At 38.8% G+C, this 24,248-nt stretch overlaps 1 protein-coding gene across 3 annotated transcripts in view; it reads left to right on the top strand.

The window, feature by feature from the left end:
• LOC127182137 (collagen alpha-1(XIV) chain) overlaps window positions 1–24,248 on the top strand; it is a 54,666-nt gene that overhangs the window by 18,005 nt on the left and 12,413 nt on the right. For all 3 annotated transcript variants that reach the window (XM_051137266.1, XM_051137265.1, XM_051137267.1), the window contains 21 exons: window positions 706–851; window positions 966–1,095; window positions 1,200–1,339; window positions 1,415–1,541; window positions 1,653–1,792; window positions 1,917–2,049; window positions 2,157–2,207; window positions 2,438–2,580; window positions 3,995–4,124; window positions 5,228–5,350; window positions 5,438–5,587; window positions 5,667–5,783; window positions 13,287–13,433; window positions 15,829–15,903; window positions 16,002–16,141; window positions 16,411–16,534; window positions 16,613–16,756; window positions 16,849–17,013; window positions 21,547–21,585; window positions 22,061–22,199; window positions 24,035–24,177. In XM_051137266.1, the coding sequence (XP_050993223.1) occupies window positions 706–851; window positions 966–1,095; window positions 1,200–1,339; window positions 1,415–1,541; window positions 1,653–1,792; window positions 1,917–2,049; window positions 2,157–2,207; window positions 2,438–2,580; window positions 3,995–4,124; window positions 5,228–5,350; window positions 5,438–5,587; window positions 5,667–5,783; window positions 13,287–13,433; window positions 15,829–15,903; window positions 16,002–16,141; window positions 16,411–16,534; window positions 16,613–16,756; window positions 16,849–17,013; window positions 21,547–21,585; window positions 22,061–22,199; window positions 24,035–24,177 (2,646 nt within the window). The remainder of the gene's footprint in view (window positions 1–705; window positions 852–965; window positions 1,096–1,199; window positions 1,340–1,414; window positions 1,542–1,652; window positions 1,793–1,916; window positions 2,050–2,156; window positions 2,208–2,437; window positions 2,581–3,994; window positions 4,125–5,227; window positions 5,351–5,437; window positions 5,588–5,666; window positions 5,784–13,286; window positions 13,434–15,828; window positions 15,904–16,001; window positions 16,142–16,410; window positions 16,535–16,612; window positions 16,757–16,848; window positions 17,014–21,546; window positions 21,586–22,060; window positions 22,200–24,034; window positions 24,178–24,248) is intronic.

Below are 24,248 nucleotides of genomic sequence, written 5' to 3'. Positions count from 1 at the left end.
AATTACATCTGATCTATATCTATAATTACATCTGATCTTTATCTATAATTACATCTGATCTTTATCTATAATTACATCTGATCTATATATATAATCACATTTGATCTATAATCACATCCGATCTATATCTATAATTACATCTGATCTATATCTATAATTACATCTGATCTATATCTATAATTACATCTGATCTTTATCTATAATTACATCTGATCTTTATCTATAATTACATCTGATCTTTATCTATAATTACATCTGATCTTTATCTATAATTACATCTGATCTATTATCACATCCAATCGATAATCACATCTGATCTTTATCTATAATCACATTTGATCTATTATCACATCTGATCTATATCTATAATTACATCTGATATATAATCACATCCAATCTATAATCACATCTGAACTTTATCTGTAATCACATCTGGCATTTATCTAAATTCGCATTTGATCTATAATCACATCTGCTCTTTATCACATGTGATCTATAATCTCACCTGATCTGTTATTACCTTTGATCTATGTTTTTGTGTTGGACTGATCATTTGTGCTCGTCTCGTATTAGTGCTCACCTGATCTGATGTGTTACTGTACGCCGAAATGATCAGTTGTTTGTGTCTGATCTGTTTAATTGTTCTGCAGAAGTGAATGCTGCAGTAGTCCTTGTGTCTTCATGGTATGTTGTGTTTGTCGTCAGTGGCGTTGCCGACGGTCAGTAATCTGGAGCTGCATGACATCACTCACAGCACCATGCGTGTGCGCTGGCGGGAGGCAGAAGGGGCTTCTGGGTACATGATTCTGTACGCGCCTCTGACAGAAGGCGACCCCGCAGATGAGAAGGAGGTAAAGAAAACACACACATACACACACATTAACCTGTCATGCGGAAGTCCGGCATGAAGATTTTGAATAGAGTCAGCGTCCCTAAATAGTGAGTGTGCGCTTGTGTGTTTACAGGTTAAAGTGTCTGACTCCGTGACTCAGGTTGAACTGGAAGGTTTGACTCCTGCAACCGAATACACGGTGACGGTTTACGCCATGTACGGAGAGGAAGCCAGTGACCCCATGACGGCGCAGGAGACCACGCGTGAGTACAAACCCCAGACACACCCAGAATCAGTAACACCTACTGAATAGCAGCTCACTAGAGAAGTGCTGAAAATATCACCTGTGTCACTCTCTCGCTCTCAGTTCGTCTGACTCCGGCTCGTAATCTGCGCATCACAGACATCAGTCACAGCTCCGCTAAACTCACGTGGGACGCAGCGTCTCGTAAGGTCAAAGGTTACCGTATTGTTTATGTGAAGTCGGACGCTGTGGAGACCAATAAGGTGAGAGCGCATCGGGTCCGCTGTGAACCAAATTGTTTCGGCATGTCTCTGACCTTTGGCCCTTGGTAACCTCAGGTTGAGGTCGGACCGATCACCACTCTGTTGCTACGTAACCTGACCTCTCTGACGGAGTACACGGTCGCCATCTTTGCCCTGTATAACGAGGGACAAGCAGAACCGCTGACGGACAGCTTCAACACCAGTGAGGACACACATTAATATATTCAAAATAACATTAAAACTTAAATATAAACAAAAAAGTATATAAAATCAAGCTGTGTGCTCCTTTTTTAAATGTGTGTGTGTGTTGTAGATGTGGTTCCTCTGCCGCTGAATTTCCGTAGCAGTGACGTGTCCACCGATAGTTTCAGAGTGATGTGGAAAGACGCCGCGTCTGACGTCTCCTTCTACAGACTCAGCTGGAGACCTGCGGCAGGAGGAGAAGCCAAAGAGGTGCACACACCCGTCTGTCTTGTTGAAAACTGAACAACAGCGATGGGATCTGAACACTGTCGTCATGTTTCCTCATCACCGCTGTCAGTATCAGTGCGTCTGATGACTCTGTGTTTGTCTGCAGGTTCTCATCAATGATAACTCCAACTGGTTTGTCATCACGGGTCTGAAGCCTTTGACTGAATATGAAGTTTCTCTGTTTGCGGTCTACAGAGACGAGTCCGAGAGCGATCCGGTGGAGATCAGCGAGACCACAGGTCTGACGCCGCACGACCGTTCGTTAAGCTCAGTGCTGCCGAAATATTGAGCAGAATCACACTTATTTGTGTTTAAAATGTGTTTTTGTTTCTAATTGTGTTTGAAGTTGCCAGAACAACGACAGTCACGACGACGACCGTCAGAACGACACCAGCCGGTAAAATTTCTCATGTGTTTCCGGCGTCATGGGTTTCCTGCGTTAGAAGCGTTATATGTTTGCACAGCTCAACACACTTCTGCTCCTCTGAACTTCTCGTATTTCTCCAGACATTTCATCAACCCGAAGAACAGGAGTTGATGACACTATGGAAAAAATCACAAAGATTATGATTTCTGAATGCACTCTGATGATCATAGCTCCTGAACATTGTGTGTGTGTGTGTGCAGTGCAGCGTCTGGCCGTCAGGAATCTGCAGCTGAGCGACGTGACGACCTACAGCATGCGTGTGTCATGGGATCCGCTGGGTCCAAACGTGCGTCACTACCGGGTGTCGTACATCAGCACGCGAGGAGACCGCGCCGAACAGACGGTGAGATCTGAACCGTCTCATACACGTGTTGATCTTCAAATCTTTGATTCTTACCGGAATATTCATATTGCAAATTGTGCTGATTTAAAGGAGTTCACTTCCAAAACAAAGATTGACATGTAATGTACTCACCCTCTTGTCATCCAAGATGTTCATGTGTTTCTTTCTTCAGTCGTAAAGAAATTATGTTTTTTAAGGAAAAAAATATAATGGACTGATATGGTGCCCCGATTTTGAACTTCCAAAATGCAGTTTAAATGCAGCTTCAAACGATCACAAATGCGGTTGTAAACGATCCCAGCTGAGGAAGAAGGGTCTTATCTAGCAAAATGATCTGTTACATTTATACAAAAAAAAATACAATGTACTTTTTAATGTCAAACGCTCGTCTTGTCTTTCTCTACCTGAACTCAAGACAGTTTGGGTATGTCGAAAAACTCTGATCGTATGATTTCAAAATCATCCTACATCGCTGCAGAAGTACCGACAGAGTGTTTACAAAGTGAACAAACAAAGGATCAAACACCCTTAAAAAAGGTAAAACAGTGATATAGGATGATGTTGAAGTTGAGGGAGAACATGAGATGGGAGTTTTTCCACATACACTAACTGACATCAACCAGAACAAAAACAGTCCAGACAGAGAAAGACAAGATGAGCGTTTGACATTAAAAAAATACAATTTTTATTATTTTTATGAAAATAACCGATTCGCTAGATAAGATGCTTCTTCCTCAGCTGGGATCGTTTACAGCCGCATTTGTGATCGTTTGAAGCTGCATTTAAACTGCATTTTGGAAGTTCAAAATCAGGGCACCATATCAGTCCATTATATGGAGAAAAATCCTGAAATGTTTAACTCAAAAAAGACAATTTCTTTACGACTGAAGAAAGAAAGACATGAACATCTTGGGGGTGAGTACATCATCTGTAAATTTTTGTTTTGGAGGTGAACTTCTCCTTTAAATGCAAGTGTCATTTTCACATGGCAGTCCAAATTGTATTGAAGCAGAGCTGTATCAAAGGGTGTTTTACATGCTGCTGTTTTTGATCCGTGATACTAATATGATCTGTCACGTTTAACCTCAGCAGGTCTTAAATGCTCTACTATCGGTAAATACAAAAGCGTTTGTATGTTGCAGTGACTTAGAAACTCCTGAAACTCAGTTTCCAATTCTCCTCCAAAATCCCTGAGGCTTCTGATGGTGTTTTGTCTTCTGTGTAGTTTCGTAAGTGTGTGTTTAGTTTTTATCGGTGGGTTTTACCGCAGAGTTACGCAGCGCTGCAGGCCGTCGTCCTGAAATGTGTTTGTGTTCACCGCAGGAACATTCCCCATATCAAAACACTTTTGATGACTGTGGTTTCTCCTCACAGACTCTGTGTGTGTGTGTGTGTGTGTTTCTCTCTGCTGTAGGCGATGGTTCCTGCCGCTCAGACTTCGCTGCTTCTGCAGCCTCTTCTGTCGGACACAGAGTATCGCGTCAGCGTCTCAGCGGTCTACAGCGACGGCGACGGGCCGCCCATCACACGCGTCGCACGCACACGTGAGTCTGCTCTCGACTGATCCTCACTGTGGATTCTGGGAAATGTTTACAGCAGTGAATGTGTTAGAGGAACTGACGCAATAAATAACTTTTGCATTAAAGAAGTCCACTTCCAGAACAAAATTTAACAGGTAATTTACTCACCCCGTCATTCATAAAAAATAAACATTTATATACTTGTTTAACCCCAAATGCTCATCTTGTCTAGTTCTGTGATGTGCATAATAAAACATTTATTCTTCTTCTTATTATTATTATTGTGTTGAAAACAGCTGAGTAGATTTTATTCAGGTTTATTTAATAAATATAAAGTTCAGAAGAACAGCACTGATCTGAAATAGAAATCTTTTGTAACATTATAAATGTCTTTATCATCATGTTGATCAATTTAAAGCATCCTGTCTAAATAAAAGTATTAATTTATATAATTTCTTTCCCAAAAGACAAAACTGACTCCAAGTTTGTGTATAATATTACAAATGCTTTTTATTTCAGATAAATGCTGATCTTTGGATCTTCCTATTCATCAAAGAATTCTAAAAAAATAATGTACTCAACTGTTTTTGACATTGCTAATAATCAGAAATGTTTGTTGAGCAGCAAATCAGCATATTAGAATGATTTCTGAAGGATCATGTGACACTGAAGACTGGAGTAATGATGCTGAAAATTCAGCTGCGCATCACAGAAATAAATTACAGTTTAACAGATATTCACACAGAAAACAGCTGATTGAAATAATACAAATATTTCAAAATTTGACTGTTTTTGCTGTACTTTTGATCCAATAAACAGGCTTGGTGAGCAGAAGAGACTTTAAAAAAACATTAAAAACATTCAAATCCAAATATTCCCTCCAATTTTATTGAGCACAAGCTGATAAAAACTGCACATACTGTATAACATATTTTCATGAAAATAAGAGACACACCACGTCATAATTGTATTGTTGAGAGAAAAACAAAGATGAAGTCACATGTGTGTATAAGTCACATTTTACTACAGTTAGGAATAATGTAAAAACACATACGGGCCAAACGTGTGTCACAGGAAGTGAGTGTGTATCCATTATAAGTAAGTGACAGCTGGTCTCTCCTCCGCAGTGCCTCTGTCTGCTCCCAGTAACCTCCGCGTGTCAGAGGAGTGGTACAACCGCTTCCGCATCAGCTGGGACGCGCCGCCCTCGCCCACCATGGGCTACCGGATCGTCTACCAGCCCACATCAGGTACCCAAACACCTCATCGCACATACACACACACACACACACACACACACACACACATGCTGACCTCTGACCTCTGCCCCCTTACAGCGTCTGGCCGCGCGCTGGAGACGTTCGTGGGCGACGACGTCAACACCATGCTGATCGTCAACCTGTTGAGCGGGACGGAGTACAGCGTGAAAGTCATCGCCACCTACACCACGGGTTCCAGCGAGGCTCTGAACGGACGTGCCAAAACGCGTGAGTGTGCGGCACACTGAGTGTGTGAGTGTGTGTGTGTGTGTGTGAGCGCCTCTGATGTCTGTGCGTGTCTCTCTAGTGTATCTGGGAGTGAGTAACCTCAACACGTATCAGGTGCGGACGACCAGCATGTGTGTGCAGTGGCAGCCGCATCGACACGCCAACCTGTACCGCCTCATCCTGCAGTCGCCGCTCAGTGAGTGTTACACAATACTTACACATGCTGTAGAGACCAATGTGTGCATACAAGTGAGCTACAGTTTTTTAAGGCAAGACGCCACAGGTGAATTGGGTACAGTACGTAATCAATAGAGATGTGACAGTACTGCGATAGAAAAACTCGATATTACTGTGGTCATTCTATCTATCTATATATGCCTAGCAACCAGAATCGCGCTAGTAACTTATTAATCATGCTAGTAACATGCTAGTAATTTGCTAATCATGCTAGTAACTTGCTAGTAACTTGTTAATCATGCCAGTAACATGCTAGTAATTTGCTAATCATGCTAGTAACATGCTAGTAATTTGCTAATCATGCTAGTAACTTGCTAGTAACTTGTTAATCATGCTAGTAACATGCTAGTAATTTGCTAATCATGCTAGTAACTTGCTAGTAACTTGTTAATCATGCTAGTAACATGCTAGTAATTTGCTAATCATGCTAGTAACATGTTAGTAATTTGCTAATCATGCTAGTAACTTGCTAGTAACTTGTTAATCATGCTAGTAACATGCTAGTAATTTGCTAATCATGCTAGTAACATGCTAGTAATTTGCTAATCATGCTAGTAACTTGCTAGTAACTTGTTAATCATGCTAGTAACATGCTAGTAATTTGCTAATCATGCTAGTAACATGCTAGTAATTTGCTAATCATGCTAGTAACTTGCTAGTAACTTGTTAATCATGCTAGTAACATGCTAGTAATTTGCTAATCATGCTAGTAACATGCTAGTAATTTGCTAATCATGCTAGTAACTTGCTAGTAACTTGTTAATCATGCTAGTAATTTGCTAATCATGCTAGTAACTTGCTAGTAATTTGCTAATCATGCTAGTAACATGCTAGTAATTTGCTATAACATGCTAGTAATTTGCTAATCATGCTAGTAACATGCTAGTAATTTGCTAATCATGCTAGTAACATGCTAGTAATTTGCTAATCATGCTAGTAACTTGCTAGTAACTTGTTAATCATGCTAGTAACATGCTAGTAATTTGCTAATCATGCTAGTAACATGCTAGTAATTTGCTAATCATGCTAGTAACTTGCTAGTAACTTGTTAATCATGCTAGTAATTTGCTAATCATGCTAGTAACTTGCTAGTAATTTGCTAATCATGCTAGTAACATGCTAGTAATTTGCTATAACATGCTAGTAATTTGCTAATCATGCTAGTAACATGCTAGTAATTTGCTAATCATGCTAGTAACATGCTAGTAATTTGCTAATCATGCTAGTAACATGCTAGTAATTTGCTAATCATGCTAGTAACTTGCTAGTAATTTGCTAATCATGCTAGTAACTTGCTAGTAATTTGCTAATCATGCTAGTAACATGCTAGTAATTTGCTATAACATGCTAGTAATTTGCTAATCATGCTAGTAACATGCTAGTAATTTGCTAATCATGCTAGTAACATGCTAGTAATTTGCTAATCATGCTAGTAACTTGCTAGTAATTTGCTAATCATGCTAGTAACATGCTAGTAATTTGCTATAACATGCTAGTAATTTGCTAATCATGCTAGTAACATGCTAGTAATTTGCTAATCATGCTAGTAACATGCTAGTAATTTGCTAATCATGCTAGTAACTTGCTAGTAATTTGCTAATCATGCTAGTAACTTGCTAGTAATTTGCTAATCATGCTAGTAACTTGCTAGTAATTTGCTAATCATGCTAGTAACATGCTAGTAATTTGGTAATCATGCTAGTAACATGTTAGTAATTTGCTATAACATGCTAGTAACTTGCTAATCATGCTAGTAACATGCTAGTAATTTGCTAATCATGCTAGTAACTTGCTAGTAATTTGCTAATCATGCTAGTAACATGCTAGTAATTTGCTAATCATGCTAGTAACTTGCTAGTAATTTGCTAATCATGCTAGTAACATGCTAGTAATTTGCTAATCATGCTAGTAACATGCTAGTAATTTGCTAATCATGCTAGTAACTTGCTAGTAACTTGTTAATCATGCTAGTAACATGCTAGTAATTTGCTAATCATGCTAGTAACATGCTAGTAATTTGCTAATCATGCTAGTAACTTGCTAGTAACTTGTTAATCATGCTAGTAACATGCTAGTAATTTGCTAATCATGCTAGTAACATGCTAGTAATTTGCTAATCATGCTAGTAACTTGCTAGTAACTTGTTAATCATGCTAGTAACATGCTAGTAATTTGCTAATCATGCTAGTAACTTGCTAGTAATTTGCTAATCATGCTAGTAACATGCTAGTAATTTGCTATAACATGCTAGTAATTTGCTAATCATGCTAGTAACATGCTAGTAATTTGCTAATCATGCTAGTAACATGCTAGTAATTTGCTAATCATGCTAGTAACATGCTAGTAATTTGCTAATCATGCTAGTAACTTGCTAGTAATTTGCTAATCATGCTAGTAACTTGCTAGTAATTTGCTAATCATGCTAGTAACATGCTAGTAATTTGCTATAACATGCTAGTAATTTGCTAATCATGCTAGTAACATGCTAGTAATTTGCTAATCATGCTAGTAACTTGCTAGTAATTTGCTAATCATGCTAGTAACATGCTAGTAATTTGCTATAACATGCTAGTAATTTGCTAATCATGCTAGTAACATGCTAGTAATTTGCTAATCATGCTAGTAACATGCTAGTAATTTGCTAATCATGCTAGTAACTTGCTAGTAATTTGCTAATCATGCTAGTAACATGCTAGTAATTTGCTATAACATGCTAGTAATTTGCTAATCATGCTAGTAACATGATAGTAATTTGCTAATCATGCTAGTAACTTGCTAGTAATTTGTTAATCATGCTAGTAACATGCTAGTAATTTGGTAATCATGCTAGTAACATGTTAGTAATTTGCTATAACATGCTAGTAACTTGCTAATCATGCTAGTAACATGCTAGTAATTTGCTAATCATGCTAGTAACTTGCTAGTAATTTGCTAATCATGCTAGTAACATGCTAGTAATTTGCTAATCATGCTAGTAACTTGCTAGTAATTTGCTAATCATGCTAGTAACATGCTAGTAATTTGCTAATCATGCTAGTAACATGCTAGTAATTTGCTAATCATGCTAGTAACATGCTAGTAACTTGCTAATCATGCTAGTAACATGCTAGTAATTTGCTAATCATGCTAGTAACATGCTAGTAACTTGCTAATCATGCTAGTAACATGCTAGTAATTTGCTAATCATGCTAGTAACATGCTAGTAACTTGCTAATCATGCTAGTAACATGCTAGTAATTTGCTAATCATGCTAGTAACATGCTAGTAACTTGCTAATCATGCTAGTAACATGCTAGTAATTTGCTAATCATGCTAGTAACATGCTAGTAATTTGCTAATCATGCTAGTAACATGCTAGTAATTTGCTATAACATGCTAGTAACTTGCTAATCATGCTAGTAAAATGCTAGTAATTTGCTAATCATGCTAGTAACTTGCTAGTAACTTGCTAATCATGCTAGTAACATGCTAGTAATTTGCTAATCATGCTAGTAACATGCTAGTAATTTGCTAAGCATGCTAGTAACTTGCTAGTAATTTGCTAATCATGCTAGTAACATGCTAGTAATTTGCTATAACATGCTAGTAATTTGCTAATCATGCTAGTAACATGATAGTAATTTGCTAATCATGCTAGTAACTTGCTAGTAATTTGCTAATCATGCTAGTAACATGCTAGTAATTTGGTAATCATGCTAGTAACATGTTAGTAATTTGCTATAACATGCTAGTAACTTGCTAATCATGCTAGTAACATGCTAGTAATTTGCTAATCATGCTAGTAACATGCTAGTAATTTGCTAATCATGCTAGTAACATGCTAGTAACTTACTAATCATGCTAGTAACATGCTAGTAATTTGCTAATCATGCTAGTAACATGCTAGTAACTTGCTAATCATGCTAGTAACATGATAGTAATTTGCTAATCATGCTAGTAACATGCTAGTAACTTGCTAATCATGCTAGTAACATGCTAGTAATTTGCTAATCATGCTAGTAACATGCTAGTAACTTGCTAATCATGCTAGTAACATGCTAGTAATTTGCTAATCATGCTAGTAACATGCTAGTAATTTGCTATAACATGCTAGTAACTTGCTAATCATGCTAGTAACATGCTAGTAATTTGCTAATCATGCTAGTAACATGCTAGTAATTTGCTAATCATGCTAGTAACTTGCTAGTAATTTGCTAATCATGCTAGTAATTTGCTAATCATGCTAGTAACATGCTAGTAATTTGCTATAAAATGCTAGTAACTTGCTAATCATGCTAGTAACATGCTAGTAATTTGCTAATCATGCTAGTAACATGCTAGTAACATGCTAGTAATTTTGCTAATCATGCTAGTAACATGCTAGTAATTTGCTAATCATGCTAGTAACATGCTAGTAACTTGCTAATCATGCTAGTAACATGATAGTAACTTGCTAATCATGCTAGAAACATGCTAATCATGTTAGAAACTAGGGATGTAATGATTACCAGTTTGACGATAAATCATGATAAAATTCCCCACGGTTAGTATTACTGTTTCATATTTTAATTATCGTTAAAACCGTATTTGATTACCGCGATTTGAACAATTGATGACTGATGATAAATAAATACAATACAGCATAAAGCACAGTTTTAAGTAACAGTCTCATTTGCGCCCTCAAACACTGTCCTGTATACGGGCGAATAAGTGTTTATTGTAAACAGATATTTATTAAATAATTTTATTTAGTGAAGCGCAACCCTCAGGGAAAGAATGTGTGTATTATTTGGTAACTAATGTATTTGCAGTCGTTTCACTTCACTTCGCAATTGGGGTTTGGGCACCCGCCGGCGGAAACATAAATCAGGAATTATAATGAATATTTGAATGAATTAATTATATGAATCAACCTCTAAGGTTCTGACTTTCTTCAGAAAAGGTTCAATGGCATTTTGTTTTCACCTTCGCTTCACTTAATCGCAGTGCTGCTTTATCCACGGAGTTCACGGGAGATGTAATTTAGCTTTTCCATAAGCGCCATCCAGTGTCATACAGTGGATTTACAGAGACTTACATTTACATTCAGCTTATGTGCAGTTTTTGTCTGGCCAAAAAAGGGGCCGAATTTGCATGCCCTGCTGTAGCCTAAATATTGACCGGTTGATGACAAACAAGCTTAATTCAGACCAGTTATCCAGATTATTTATGGAACAGATAAGATACATATAATAATTTATTAAATCAATTATCATTTTGACTTAACCCTTTTCTTTATTTAAAGGCTGAAATGTGAGTTTTTTCTTTTTTTATGAAACTTTTTCCACAGCTTTATTTGAAAATTTTCATTAGATATTTTGAGCATGCTATTAGAACAGTAATGTTGTCATTTAAATTAATGATTATGCAAGCAAAAATCATTTTATTTGTTGTTTGTTAATTTTAAATATAAAACTTGGTGAAGTGATTTATGTGTCAGTACTTTTAGAACATTTCCAGTACATTTTAACAATACCGTGATAGCCGTGATCATTTTGGTCACTATAATCGTGATCAGAAATTTTCATACCGTTACATCCCTATTAGAAACATGCTAGCAACATGTTAACAACTTGCTAATCATGGTAGAAACATGCTAGTAATTTGCTATTCATGCTAGAAACAGACTAGCAACATGCTAACAACTTGTTAATAATGTTAGAATCATACTAACAACATGTTAATTATCTATCTATCTATCTGACAGACTGCATTCAAACAAACTACTTTAAACTTCAAACTGAAAACCATCCAAACTTAAAACTTTTTAAAACTTTTTAAAACTTCTTAAACTTTTTAAACTTTTCAAACTTTTTCAAACTTTCTGGTCCGGCTTTCTCAAGCCGACTTAAAGTTTGTCTTGACAAGCTTTTTTTTTATCTAGTTTACAGTGCAATTGTCTTACAACATATGGCAAAAATTGTCATTGTTTTTATTATTATTATATTCTAATTTGTTTGGCTTCTAAAACACCAGTGTGAATGTAATTTAGACTGAGACAGTATATCACCTATAAAAAGAGGGTTGAGTCCCCTTTAAAGTTCAGGTACCAGTCAATTGACTGACTTTTTTCTGACTTAAGTTTTCTTAGTTAAGAACATGAGCTGGAGCTCTTATTTTGAACTCATGGTGCATTAGACGGAAGAATTTAACTTTAAAATGTACAACATTTTCTTTCATTTTTTTTAAGTCTTCATTTATCTTTTTTTTTTAAAATATCACAATAAATATTGTAACGTGGACTTCATATCGCAATATTATCGTATCATGAGATTTTGATATCGTTACATCTCCAGTAACGAATATACAGTGTCTCATCAAAACTCACCAGTGTAATTACATTAAGAATTGTGAATATTTTTATCTTGCTAATAACACTAACCCTAAGTTTCTGAAATGTTGTTTATATATGCAAATTTGGCATTCTCTAATTAAATATGCATTAATTTGCATAAATGTCTAGAACAGAAATATGAACATTGTTTCGTAATTCTTGTGTGATTTTGATCAAGAGTTCAAGGTTTTTCCAGTGGGGATATTAGATTCCTCTTTTTATCACTTTTTTACTACATATTCACCATGTTTTTAGGAGTAAAATGTTGTATAAATTAGTGTAAATGAATCATGAACAAACCTTTAGAATATAGAGAGGAATAAAACTGCTAAGTTGTGTTTGTAAGAGAAAAAAACTCTTTGAATATATGGAATAGAATTGAAATCTACACATGCAAACAGATCAAGTGCAATAACCTGCGTATTTTGGATGTTTTCTGTCCACTAGTCTGACATAAGACATGACATGGAAGCAAAATAGAGAAAAATCTCCAAACTGACCAGTGCATAATTGTAAAAATGCAGTAGTGTTAGGTTATAGTAACTAGTTGTATGTAAACTGATGGCAGTCTGTGGAATGCTGTCGGCTGATTATAAGTTTGTCACGTCGTGTGATTACAGGTCACTGAACAAAACACCTCATTTAGAGTCTGAAACATGCAGCGATTCACCATGATTCATGGTGTCGTTTGACGGATGTCTGGTTGTGTTCAGAAATGAGACCATTGGCTGACAAAATGTGGCTCGTTGAACTAAAAAAAATATTGCGTTGTTGGAGTGTTCAGCAGCACAAATTAAAAGAGCTAAAACAAGAACAATTAAGGCATAGTCAGAATTTACTGGGAAATTGAATATAATAACTCGCTAAAATAAATACTGTGAAAGATAAATAGTTGGTTTGTGTATAGCTGTGGTATGTCACCCCATAGTTTTTACAATAAATACACAATGACAAAAAAAAAGAAATGAGACCAGTAACACTCTAGTCACATTCAGAAGAGTTCACACGCTTTACCTCATACTGATGTACAGTGCAGTACATGACAACACACACACGCACGCAGACGAAGAGTGTAAATCTTTGGGTTTTCCATTCAATCCTCTGTTTCAGTCGGTGAGAAACAGGAAGTGAGGCTGAGCGGCTCCACGTCCAGACACTGCTTCAATGATCTGACGCCGAACACGCAGTACACCATCAGCGCTCACGCTCAGCTGCAGGACACGGAGGGACCCGCCGTCACCACCACACAGACAACATGTATGTGTCACGCTACACCACACACACACACACACACTCAGATCTGCAGTGAAGTGATGCACTTTCAGATAAATAGTTCAAAGCTCCTATGAATGTTCTTAAGTGCAGTTCTTGAAAAATTCTTTAGAAGTTCTCAGATATGTTCTTGGGAACATCTTAATTTTTTTTCTTAAGAAGAAATTTAAAATCTTTATCTGCCTGAATACATGGCTGAAGAGCCTGTTGAACTCAAACTTCAAGGACTGACTTCCTGTAGATTAGGGAAGTGACGTGTGGCCAAGTGTGGGGACCCATACCCGGAGTGTAACCCATCCAAGTGCACACGCACAGTAGTGAACACGCACCCATAGCAGTATAATAATAAATTGTATAATATAGTATAAATAAAATATGAATATAAATACAATAATAAATATAATATACAAATATAAATAAATAAGGTATATTATAAATATAGTATACCCTAATAATCATAATAAGCTCACACATTATATGTGTTGCGACCAGTTTGACTGGTGCTCTGCTTTGTGTTTTTAATGCACAGTGTTTTTGAACAATTACTCTTAAAGAGGCTGTCTCACACTGCAGTGATCTGTTCCCTCATTTTTGCGCTCCTATCTGAGTGTACACTTTCCGGTATGTGTCTTCGCGCTGCTACAGTCCGTTCATGTGCACTGAATACTGCCAAAGATTATGTCATTTTTCAAGGCTAAAATTGTTGTTACTGAATTTTGAATTCAGCAAAAAATTGTGTTACACATAATCATGACCTGTCATTGTTTACATTATCAGTCATCACTGTCACTTCAGGAAACTTGTGTACGTCCTTATTAACATCCCACATCCCTGCGTATTATATGTAGCTAGTGTTGTTGTAATGCTCAAATATAACGATTAATTTGAAATAACCCAGTAAATTAATTAAATCATTCTTACTATTTGGGATTGGGAATACAAAATATTCGTATACTGCCCTCCAAAAGTTTGGAAACACCCCTGGAAAAGTGTGGTTTTAGATGATTTCAGCATAAATCCTTATCATTTTTGGTGCAAATGCATTAAAGTAAGTTGACATTATTATTATAATAATATTTTTTTTTTTTTTTTTTTTTTTTTTTTTTAACCTTTATTTATATACCGCCTTTAACAATACAGAATTGTGACAAGGCGGCTGTACAGTATTAAATAGGGATAATCATAATTCATAATTATTGAAGAGAAGCAATAATAATTTTCATTTTGATGACATAATAATGTCAATATATACATGCCCCTTTACCAGCTGTGATGCCTGGTTACTGGATTAAACTTGGCCCAGGTTTTTAAAGGATTTTGGGGTCAGCACACCTTAATAGCTTCAACAGTTGATTGCCAATTAAGTTTAGAATACAGTGAATTTAGGCCCAGATTATGCAGAGCTGTAATTGCTGCTAATACTGGATATTTTGATGAATCGACAATTTAAACTGTTTATGTAATAAAATATGTTTTCGTAGTTTGTGTTGTCCCTTATCAGTGCGAAATTATCACAAATTAAAAAGGATTCATGCCAATATTGTCCAAAACCCCACTTTTCTAGGGCGTTTACAAACTTTTGGAGGGCAGTGTAACTTTTGAGTTGAAAAATAGGAAGAAAATGGCAGTTAAGGAGAAGTTCCGTTCCAGAACAAAAAAATACAGATAATTTACTTTTTGAAAAACATTTCAGGATTTTTCTCATTATAGTGGACTTCAATAGTGGCCACTATTGGTTCAATTCCAAAATGTAGTTTAAATGCAGCTTTAAAGGGCTCTAAACGATCCCAGCCGAGGAAGAAGGGTCTTATCTAGAGAAACGATCTGTTATTTTCTGAAAAAATTACAATTTATATACTTAATAATCTAAAATGCTTGTCTAGCTCTGCATGTGTATTCTGGTTCAAGACAGTGAGGGTATGTTGAAAAACTCCCATCTCATTTTCTTCATTCTACATCACTTTTTTTGTAAAGGGCGTTTGATTTTCTTTGCACGTTCACTTTGTAAACACTTGGTCGGAACTTCTGCAGCGATATAGGAGGACTTTGTAGTTGGACGAGAAAAAGAGATGGGAGTTTTTCAGCATACCCTAACTGTAATGACCCGGATTACACCGAGTTCACGCAGAGCTAGACAAGCATTTGAGGTTAAAAAGTATATAAATTGTCAATTTTTTTATAAAATAACTGCTTGCTTTGCTAGATAAGACCCTTCTTCCTTAGCATAAATTGAACTTTGTCTTTTATTGAAGACAAACCAATGGTCAAAACTCAAGATTTTACTTAAGATGACGCTCTCTTTGTGACATGTGACTCACAGGGATGAGTGCATCATATTTACTGAAGTGTTTCCTGTGTTCTCATTTAAACATGTCTGTAGTTCCTGTGGCCACGGCTCCGCCCACCACACCCAGCACCACCCCCCCTCCACCCACCCTGCCCGCCACTAAAGAAGGTACGGGTCACATGACATCATCCACTAATGATGATCATTCACGTATACACAGCGGTTCTCATCTGCTCTGTGTGTGTGTGTGTGTGTGTGTGCGTCAGTGTGTCGAGCTGCTAAAGCTGATCTGGTGTTTCTGGTGGACGGATCGTGGAGTATCGGAGACGACAACTTCCAGAAGATCACCCGCTTCCTGTACAGCACCGCCGGAGCCCTGGACCAGATCGGACCGGGCGGGACTCAAGTGAGTGACATGCAGATCCATCTCATGTTTCTCTTCACACACTCTGAATCAGGCTACTGTCTAAAAGACGAATCATGGCTTTAGTCTGATTGAATGTGACATTTAGTGAAATGTGAAGAGAAGAGCAATTTTCTTGAGTATGTAATCCATTTGATAAAGTCTAAATATACGTCCAAATGCACAACCTAATAAAAATGAGTGTTTTATATGGAGATAAATCCCGTTCTGCTCCGGCATCCTGTTAAATAAGTCTGTCCTGTGTCTCTCAGGTGGCCATCGCTCAGTTCAGTGACGACGCTCGCACCGAGTTCAAGCTCAGCTCGTACGATAATAAAGAAAACCTGCTGGACGCCATTCAGAGGATCTCCTATAAAGGAGGAAACACAAAGACAGGCAAATCCCAGACCTCACTCACACACACTTACACACACACACTCAAGTGTGGCAGCGTTTGACCTCTGACCTCTACAGGCCGGGCGATGCAGCACGTGAAGGACTCTGTGTTCACGGCGGTGGGCGGAGCCAGAAGGGGCGTGCCCAAAGTCCTGGTGGTGCTGACGGACGGCCGTTCCCAAGATGACGTGCTCCAGGTTTCCCAGGAGATCCAGGCGGAAGGTGCGTCGTCACTGCGCCGGTCACAACAGTTGCCGTGTTACGGTTAACGACTCGTCAACGGTGATGTTTGATGTAGCGTGTGTTTGTCGTAGGCTACATCGTGTTTGCCATCGGTTTTGCCGATGCCGATTACGGCGAGCTGGTGAGTATCGCCAGCAAACCCAGCGAGAGACACGTGTTCTTCGTGGACGATCTGGACGCTTTCAAAAAGATTGAAGAGAAACTCATCACCTTTGTTTGCGAAGCTGCATCAGCAAGTAAGTGTGTGTGTTTCAGTGTTGTTTTAGTATAACGATACATTTTTAATAGCTCTTTTTACTATATTGATTTTCATGTTCATTTTAAAAATTACTTTTTTGTCATTTTGTGTTTTTTTTGTTTTTTTTTAACTTTGCCATTTTAAAAAAAATGTCTATATGTGACTTTTCTTGTTTTTATTGGACCCGATTTGTCCTACCCTTCATCATCACTCAGACTCTGGACTTGGAGGACGTTAGAATTTATGTGATGCGCACAGAGCAGTAGGAGACAAAATGGCATGTTCAGTGATTTGTAGTTCCAACCACAGCAGTTCTCCATCATCTCCTTTTCTTCTACCCTTTTCATCTTTCTGTTATAGAAAGATGAAAAGCCCTTCACCTTTCTGTTATAGAGTTTGCCATGTCGTTCCTGTTCTTTCAGAGTGTGCATCCGTGCTATATGTGCTGCTTCCCGCAAGTCTTTCCTCAACTTGGACGCAAAATCTTTGTAATCCACCACATCCTCATTTAGAAGCACATTTTGAAACAGGACGTCAATTTGGAGACGAGGAACTCGGCCAAACATAAGAAAGAATGGCGCAAAACCTGTTGTCTCATGTTCCGTGCAGTTGTAACAGAAGGTAAGTTGCTGTAGCATCTGTGGCCATTTAGATTTCGCTTTAGGAGGCAATGTCCTGCTCATGCTTCCAAGAGTCCTGTTGAACCTCTCGGCAATGCTGTTACCCATGGGGTGGTATGGTGTTGTGTGTGACTTGTTTACACTCGCCATGGTCAACAGTTATTTGATTAGCTTGCTCTCGAAATTAGCCCCCTGATCAGAATGAATTCTTTTGGGGAATCCATAGACTAGAAAGAAATCATTCCAGAGCCTTTTCGCAACTTGTTTGGCTGACTGATTCTGGCATGGAAATGCATGGGCCATTTCGTAAAATGATCTGTCACAATCAGCACATCCACAGACTTTCCTTCTTTGATCTCTGCCGACCAAAAGTCGATACAGACAAGTTCTAGGGGTTCTGCTGTTTGGATACTTTCTAATGGAGCACATGCATTGGGTTCTGAGGTTTTACCAACCACACATCGGCGACAATTCTTCATGCAGTCATCAATATCTTTTTTAATTCCTATCCAGAAGAATCGTTGTCTTACGAGCGACAGCGTTCTACTACGTCCTTGATGCCCTGCTGCATCATGAATTTCATGAAGAACTTGTGATTTCAAAGAAGCAGGTACAACAAACAGGTACAGTTTCTTGTTTAGCTTCGGATCTCTTTTCACCTTACATAGCACGCCGCTAAGGACAACCATTTTATCATGGTGCTTCAGCAGTTTCCGTACGCTTATGGATTCCTTTGCTTGTTCTTTCTTATATGGTTTTCGACATCTCTCAATATAATACAGAATCCGAGACAAGGTGCTGTCCTGCCCCTGAGCATTTACGATGTTGCTGTGCTGCAAAGGAGGATCAGACTGTTGCGGTTGTGGGATGGCTGGTATTGTCCCCAGTGCTTCACTCAAACCACCAGTAGCGTGTGCTGCCAACAACGCAGAAACTTCCTGGCTCCCAGAAGATCCTGAAGGTGAGAGTTCAGCACTGGTTGGGTCAGGATAACCTTCGACATCTCCCTGCACCACCTGAAGATTACTTGCACACTTGAAAGCATCTTGGACAGAGTTGTCAACAACACCACTGACATCCTTTAAAAGAGGTAAGTATGGTTCAGTAATAAGACGACGTCCTATACATGACTGAATGAATGGCTCATGGTTCAAAGCATCCACGACAACATTTTTTGTTCCCGGAACATACTTCAGATCAAAACTGTAAGAAGCAAGTTTTGCCACCCGTCGCTGCTCCCATGCATCAAGTCGTGGATTAGTCAGAATATACGTAAGAGGATTATTGTCAGTCCATGCCGTAAAGTGCCGTCCTCTCAGCCAATGGTTTACCTTCTCACAGATAGCCCATTTTAAGGCAAAGAACTCCAATCTGTGAGCTGGATAGTTCATTTGTGAGCGAGACAGAGTTCTACTTGCAAAAGCTACGGGTCTGGCAATCTCTTCACGGGTCTGGCAGGACTTGCGACAGTACAGCTCCAACTCCATCGAAAGATGCATCGACAGCCAAAATGAAAGGTTGGTCAAAGTCTGGGTGAGCCAGTGTTACATTTTTTGTCAGTTCTCATTTTAGAGTGTGCAAGGCTTCTTCACAGTCCGTTGTCCAGTCAGCTGGGGAAAGTTTGATGCAATTAACTTTCTTTCCTGGTTTGCGTCCTTTCGTGACAGGAGTCTGTTTGACTGCACCTGTGGTCAACTTGAATAGAGGCTTAGCTTTTGCTGAACATCCTTCAATAAAATGTTGATAATACAGAACCATTTCAAGAAAGGACCTGATCTTTTTCTGACATGGTGTTTTTCCATCAGGTTCCATCAAATCTGAAGCTTGAATCTCATTATTTGCTTCAACTTTCCCAGGATCAGTCTTAAATCCTTGCTCACTTATGATGTGTCCAAGGAATTTCACAGATCGCCTCAGGAAACAACATTTCTTTGGAGCCAACTTCAGATTGTGATGAGACAACAATGAGAGAACCATTTTAAGACGTTGAAGGGCCACTGACTCAGAAGGAGCAAACACCATCAGATCATCGAGGTAACAGAGGACACTGCTGAAATCTCCAAAGACAGACATCATCATTCTCATGAAAGTGGCTGGGCTGTTAAAGAGACCTTGGGGAAGCCTATTATACTCATGAAGGCCAAATGGGGAAGAGAAGGCAATGTACTTTTTGTGTTCTTCCTCTAGGGGGACTTTATAATACCCTGAAGTAGGATCCATGGTTGAGAAGAACGCGTTGCCACCCAGTGCAGCTAACACATCGGACTGGTGCGGTAAAGGGTAGGCGTCTCTGACAGTCCTTGCGTTTAACCACCTGAAGTCAGTGCAGATACTGAGGTCGCCATTCTTCTTCCAAACTAAGACGAGGAGGTCCCTTGAGAAAACGGACTCATACTTCTAAATAATGTGCAACAACTTGTCTTTCCAGTGGGCTGACACTTGACACGATTCCAAATCAAGATCATCGAGGTTCAAGTCACTCAAAACCTGCTTCATCTCACCACTGGATCTCATCGGTAAGGGTTCCTCAGTACACTGTAGATTTGACTGGATCTGTTTTGGCAGTGGTAAATTTTGAACAGCAATACAAGGTGACACGTCAGCGATTTTTGCATTTCTCTTCGACACAACTTTGTGATTGGTGGGGTTTATGACTTTTAAGGGGATAGAACCATCTCCCCATAGTGGTGTTATGACCCTCCCGACCAATATTTGCCTCGGTCTCGATCTGGACTCGGTTGGTTTAACAATAACGGTGCTGTCCACTGACAAGACAGAAGACTGTGGTAGCTTACCCCAAACCAGATGTTCAGTTTGTGGCTCTAGCGTCAGACTCCTTTGTAATTTTACAGTACCGACTTTCTCAGGGATGGATTCGCCTCTCCATCTTTCTGTGTTAGAGAAAAGAGATAGAAACAAAGAGCACTCATCATTCTCATTGTTACTTGACATGAGCTTCCAGTAACCGTTGGTTTCTCTCAATTGCGTCAGACGTCTTTTTATGACGTTTGTGCCCAAAATCATCTCTTCAGTCTGCCCAGGCACAACCAAAGCGGGAATTATCATGGAGCAGCCGTACACTGTAGCTTTAAGATCATAGACTGCGGTAGGGGTCACATGATGGCCACCACAACCAACAATGACAACATCCTGTGCTGACTGACTTGTGATATCGGGGTTACCCTTCAGCAAACTTTCTTCAACAGACTCGCTAATAGTACAAGCCACTGATCCACTATCGATTAAAGCTTTAAGGATGAGATCCTTCTCAACTGAAACTGGCGTGTAAAACAAGCTATCAGCCTTTGGAACTCTTTGTACACCCTGACAGATGACGGTTTTGTCCGAAGACACATCACTCATCATTTGGCATAAAGACTCATAATCCATTAAATCGTCAAAGCTGGATATGGGAGATTCACTCTCAAGATCTCCCTCTCACATAGATCACCTAGTTGACTGCTGGTTGGTTGAGGAAGCATCCTTCCTTTCCTTTGGACAACAGTTTCTTGGATGGTCAAGCGAGAAACACTGGAAACAGAGCCTGTTGTTTTTGCAGTGAGTAAAAGCAGAATGTGAGGAGTCCTTGCACACTAAGCGTGGTGCATCATTCAGACCTGGAATTCTGGACATGTTGCTTCTCTTTCTGTGCTCCTTGACTGCCTGTGCATTACCACTCTTATTCATCAGAACTCTCTCCAGCATATCAACATTACATATATACATAACAGTACAGTAAATAAAGTACTAAATAGTAAAGAAAAGCAACATTTTCCATTAGGGTTAGTGTTTTGAGTATTGTTAGGTTATGGAATTTATAACTAGCTGTATATAAAAGCAGTAGAAGTCTATGGAATGACACTGATTAGGTGTGTGTGTTTGTTGACGTGTTTCTGTCTTGTTGTCTGTAGCGTGTCCATCAGTACCCATGAGCGGCAGCACTTTACCAGGTAAACCATAACACACACACACACACACACTGTGACATGTTTATACTGGTTAACCTTTCTTAAATATCCTGAGGCAGCAGCCACAGATGACTGGATGTAGAGAAAGGCTGTGTATCGTCTGTTTGGAAAATGCTGCAGTCTGTAAATGTCATTATGTACAGACATGGATATTCGGAGACCAACAATATTTCCTTAATTCAGTCGTTGTACAAGTAGAATGCGACGCCTGGTGATATTTTTCCCGCCCCTCCACTGTGATTAGGAGCGACAGTGATGAGTGCTATTTTACCTGAAGTTTAACATTTTTTAACCCCTTGATGACCAAAAAATACAGCAAGTGTGCAACACTCAGCATGAAATAGAAGCTCAGCCGTTTTCAAATACATGTCACTCCCATTGAAAGCAGTTTTAGAAATACGATAGCTTTGTGAAAACTCTTTGGTAGACACGTGTTTGTGCTGCCGGTGTGTGTCAGGGTTCAGGATGATGGAGACGTTCGGGCTGGTGGAGCATCTGTACAGCAGTGTGAGCGGTGTGTCCATGGAGCCGGGAACCTTCAACAGCTACAGCAGCTACAGACTCGGCAGCGACGCGCTCGTCACGCAGCCCACCAGGTGACGCACACGCGACTGACGTCTGTTTCCAGCTGCTCGCGTATCAGCGGTGCACGTGCGCTAGTGATGCTGGTTTAAATTCACGCCACAGTCGCACCACACTTGAGCATGTGAAATTTATAGAGACACTACAACAGCACCATCTTCCTAAAAACAGGAAGTCCAACATCTAATACATCCAAACTCAGGGTTTCTGCAGGTTTTAAATGAAGTCTTAAAGGAGAAGTCCACTTCCAGAACAAAAATGTACAGATAATGTCATCCAAGATGTTCATGTCTTTCTTTCTTCAGTTGTAAAGAAATTGTGTTTTTTGAGGAAAACATTTCAGGATTTTTCTCCATATAATGGACTGATACGGTGCCCCGAGTTTGAACTTCCAAAATGCAGTTTAAATGCAGCTTCAAACGATCACAAATGTGGTTGTAAACGATCCCAGCCGAGGAAGAAGAGTCTTATCTAGCGAAACGATCAGTTATTTGCATAAAAATAATACAATTTAAATACTTTTTAATGTCAGTCGCTCGTCTTGTCTCACTCTCCCTGAACTCTGTTTTTGTTCCGGTTCATGACAGTTAGTGTATGTTGAAAAACTCCCATCTCAAAATCGTCCTATATCACTGTTTTACCTTTTTAGTTAAGAGTATTTGATCTTCTTTGCATGTTCACTTTGTAAACACTGTGTCTGTGCTTCTGCAGCGATGTAGGATGATTTTGAAATGATTTTTGAAGTTGAGGGAGAAAATACGATTTACGAGTTTTTTACGAGTTTTTCAAAATACCCTAACTGTCTTGAGTCAGGACGGCGACACTCTAAGAACGACGTTGCCTAACCCTGCCTTAGAAGATAAATTAGATAAATGTTACATAAATACAAAAACATGAACGTCATCATCACTATTTTTGTTTTTATTTTCTAATACAAATATCCTTAAATGGATTTACTGGAGATGCAAAATCAAGATGTGAAGGCTAATTTTCTGAGAAATCAGACAAAATTACGTGAGTTTATGCTTAAAACAAAAGCAAATATCTGTTAATGGGGTGCATGTTTTGCAGTGTGATCAGAAGTACAATTTGAGCGCTGTTATTTCCATATTCTAGTATTTGAGAGTAAAAATATTCAAGTCTTAGGCTGTTGGTTTGTAAAATGAGTTAAAAAGTAATGGAGATTGTATTTTACTTAAAAAACCTCATTGTGTTCCCTAGATATTTACGTATGGAGAACACATTGACAAATTGTGCTCTCTTCAATTCATTCCTAAAATTTTCTTTACTCGCATTTTAACCAGATGCAACGTGACTTGTGGCGGTCTCTTTTCTCGTGTTAATCTGAGTTTTTCGCCCAACCAGACACAAGAGCAAAACACAGTTAGCAACAGTGAAATCTATTTTCTATTCTATGTCTGTGACATCACAGATGAAAAGATGCAAACTGACAATAATAGTCTCAGGTACTGATTTTGTGCTTTTTTCAAAGTGTCTAATGTGAGTTTTAGTATCATTCTGCGTGACCTTTACTGCTGTACTGAAGTGGGCAATGGATCATTTATGTCAGATCTTGAGCTCAGTGTGAACAAACAAGTGACAGAGATGCATCACTGTATGTATTTTTAACCATTTTAAAATATTGTAATATAGATGAGTTTTTATTCATTTTTATTCGTTTCGTTTTTATTCACTCATTTTATTCATTTCCGCCCACACAGCGCTCTTGATTTTGGCACATTTGGTGTGAACAGACCAATTACTTTGTTGCTTATCGCATTTTGTCTCACATTACGTTGTTTAGTCTCACGTTTACCTTCATAAAACAGACTGATCTCTGATCGCGCAGGTTCATCCATCCGGAGGGTCTGCCGTCGGACTACACCATCACCATGCTCTTCCGCCTGCTCCCCGAAACCCCGCAGGAGCCCTTTGCATTGTGGGAAATCCTCAACAGCAACAACGAGCCGCTGGTGGGAGTCATTCTGGACAGTGAGTAACACCGTCCTGCTGCTCTCAGAGAAGATTCTCTGGGAATGAACTGATCACGTTTACCTTGAATG

Source organism: Labeo rohita, chromosome 19, assembly GCF_022985175.1.
Source record: "Labeo rohita strain BAU-BD-2019 chromosome 19, IGBB_LRoh.1.0, whole genome shotgun sequence".
Lineage (NCBI taxonomy): Eukaryota > Metazoa > Chordata > Actinopteri > Cypriniformes > Cyprinidae > Labeo > Labeo rohita.
The sequence above is the reverse complement of the archived record's forward strand: the minus strand, read 5'-3'. Positions and strand labels throughout refer to the sequence as shown.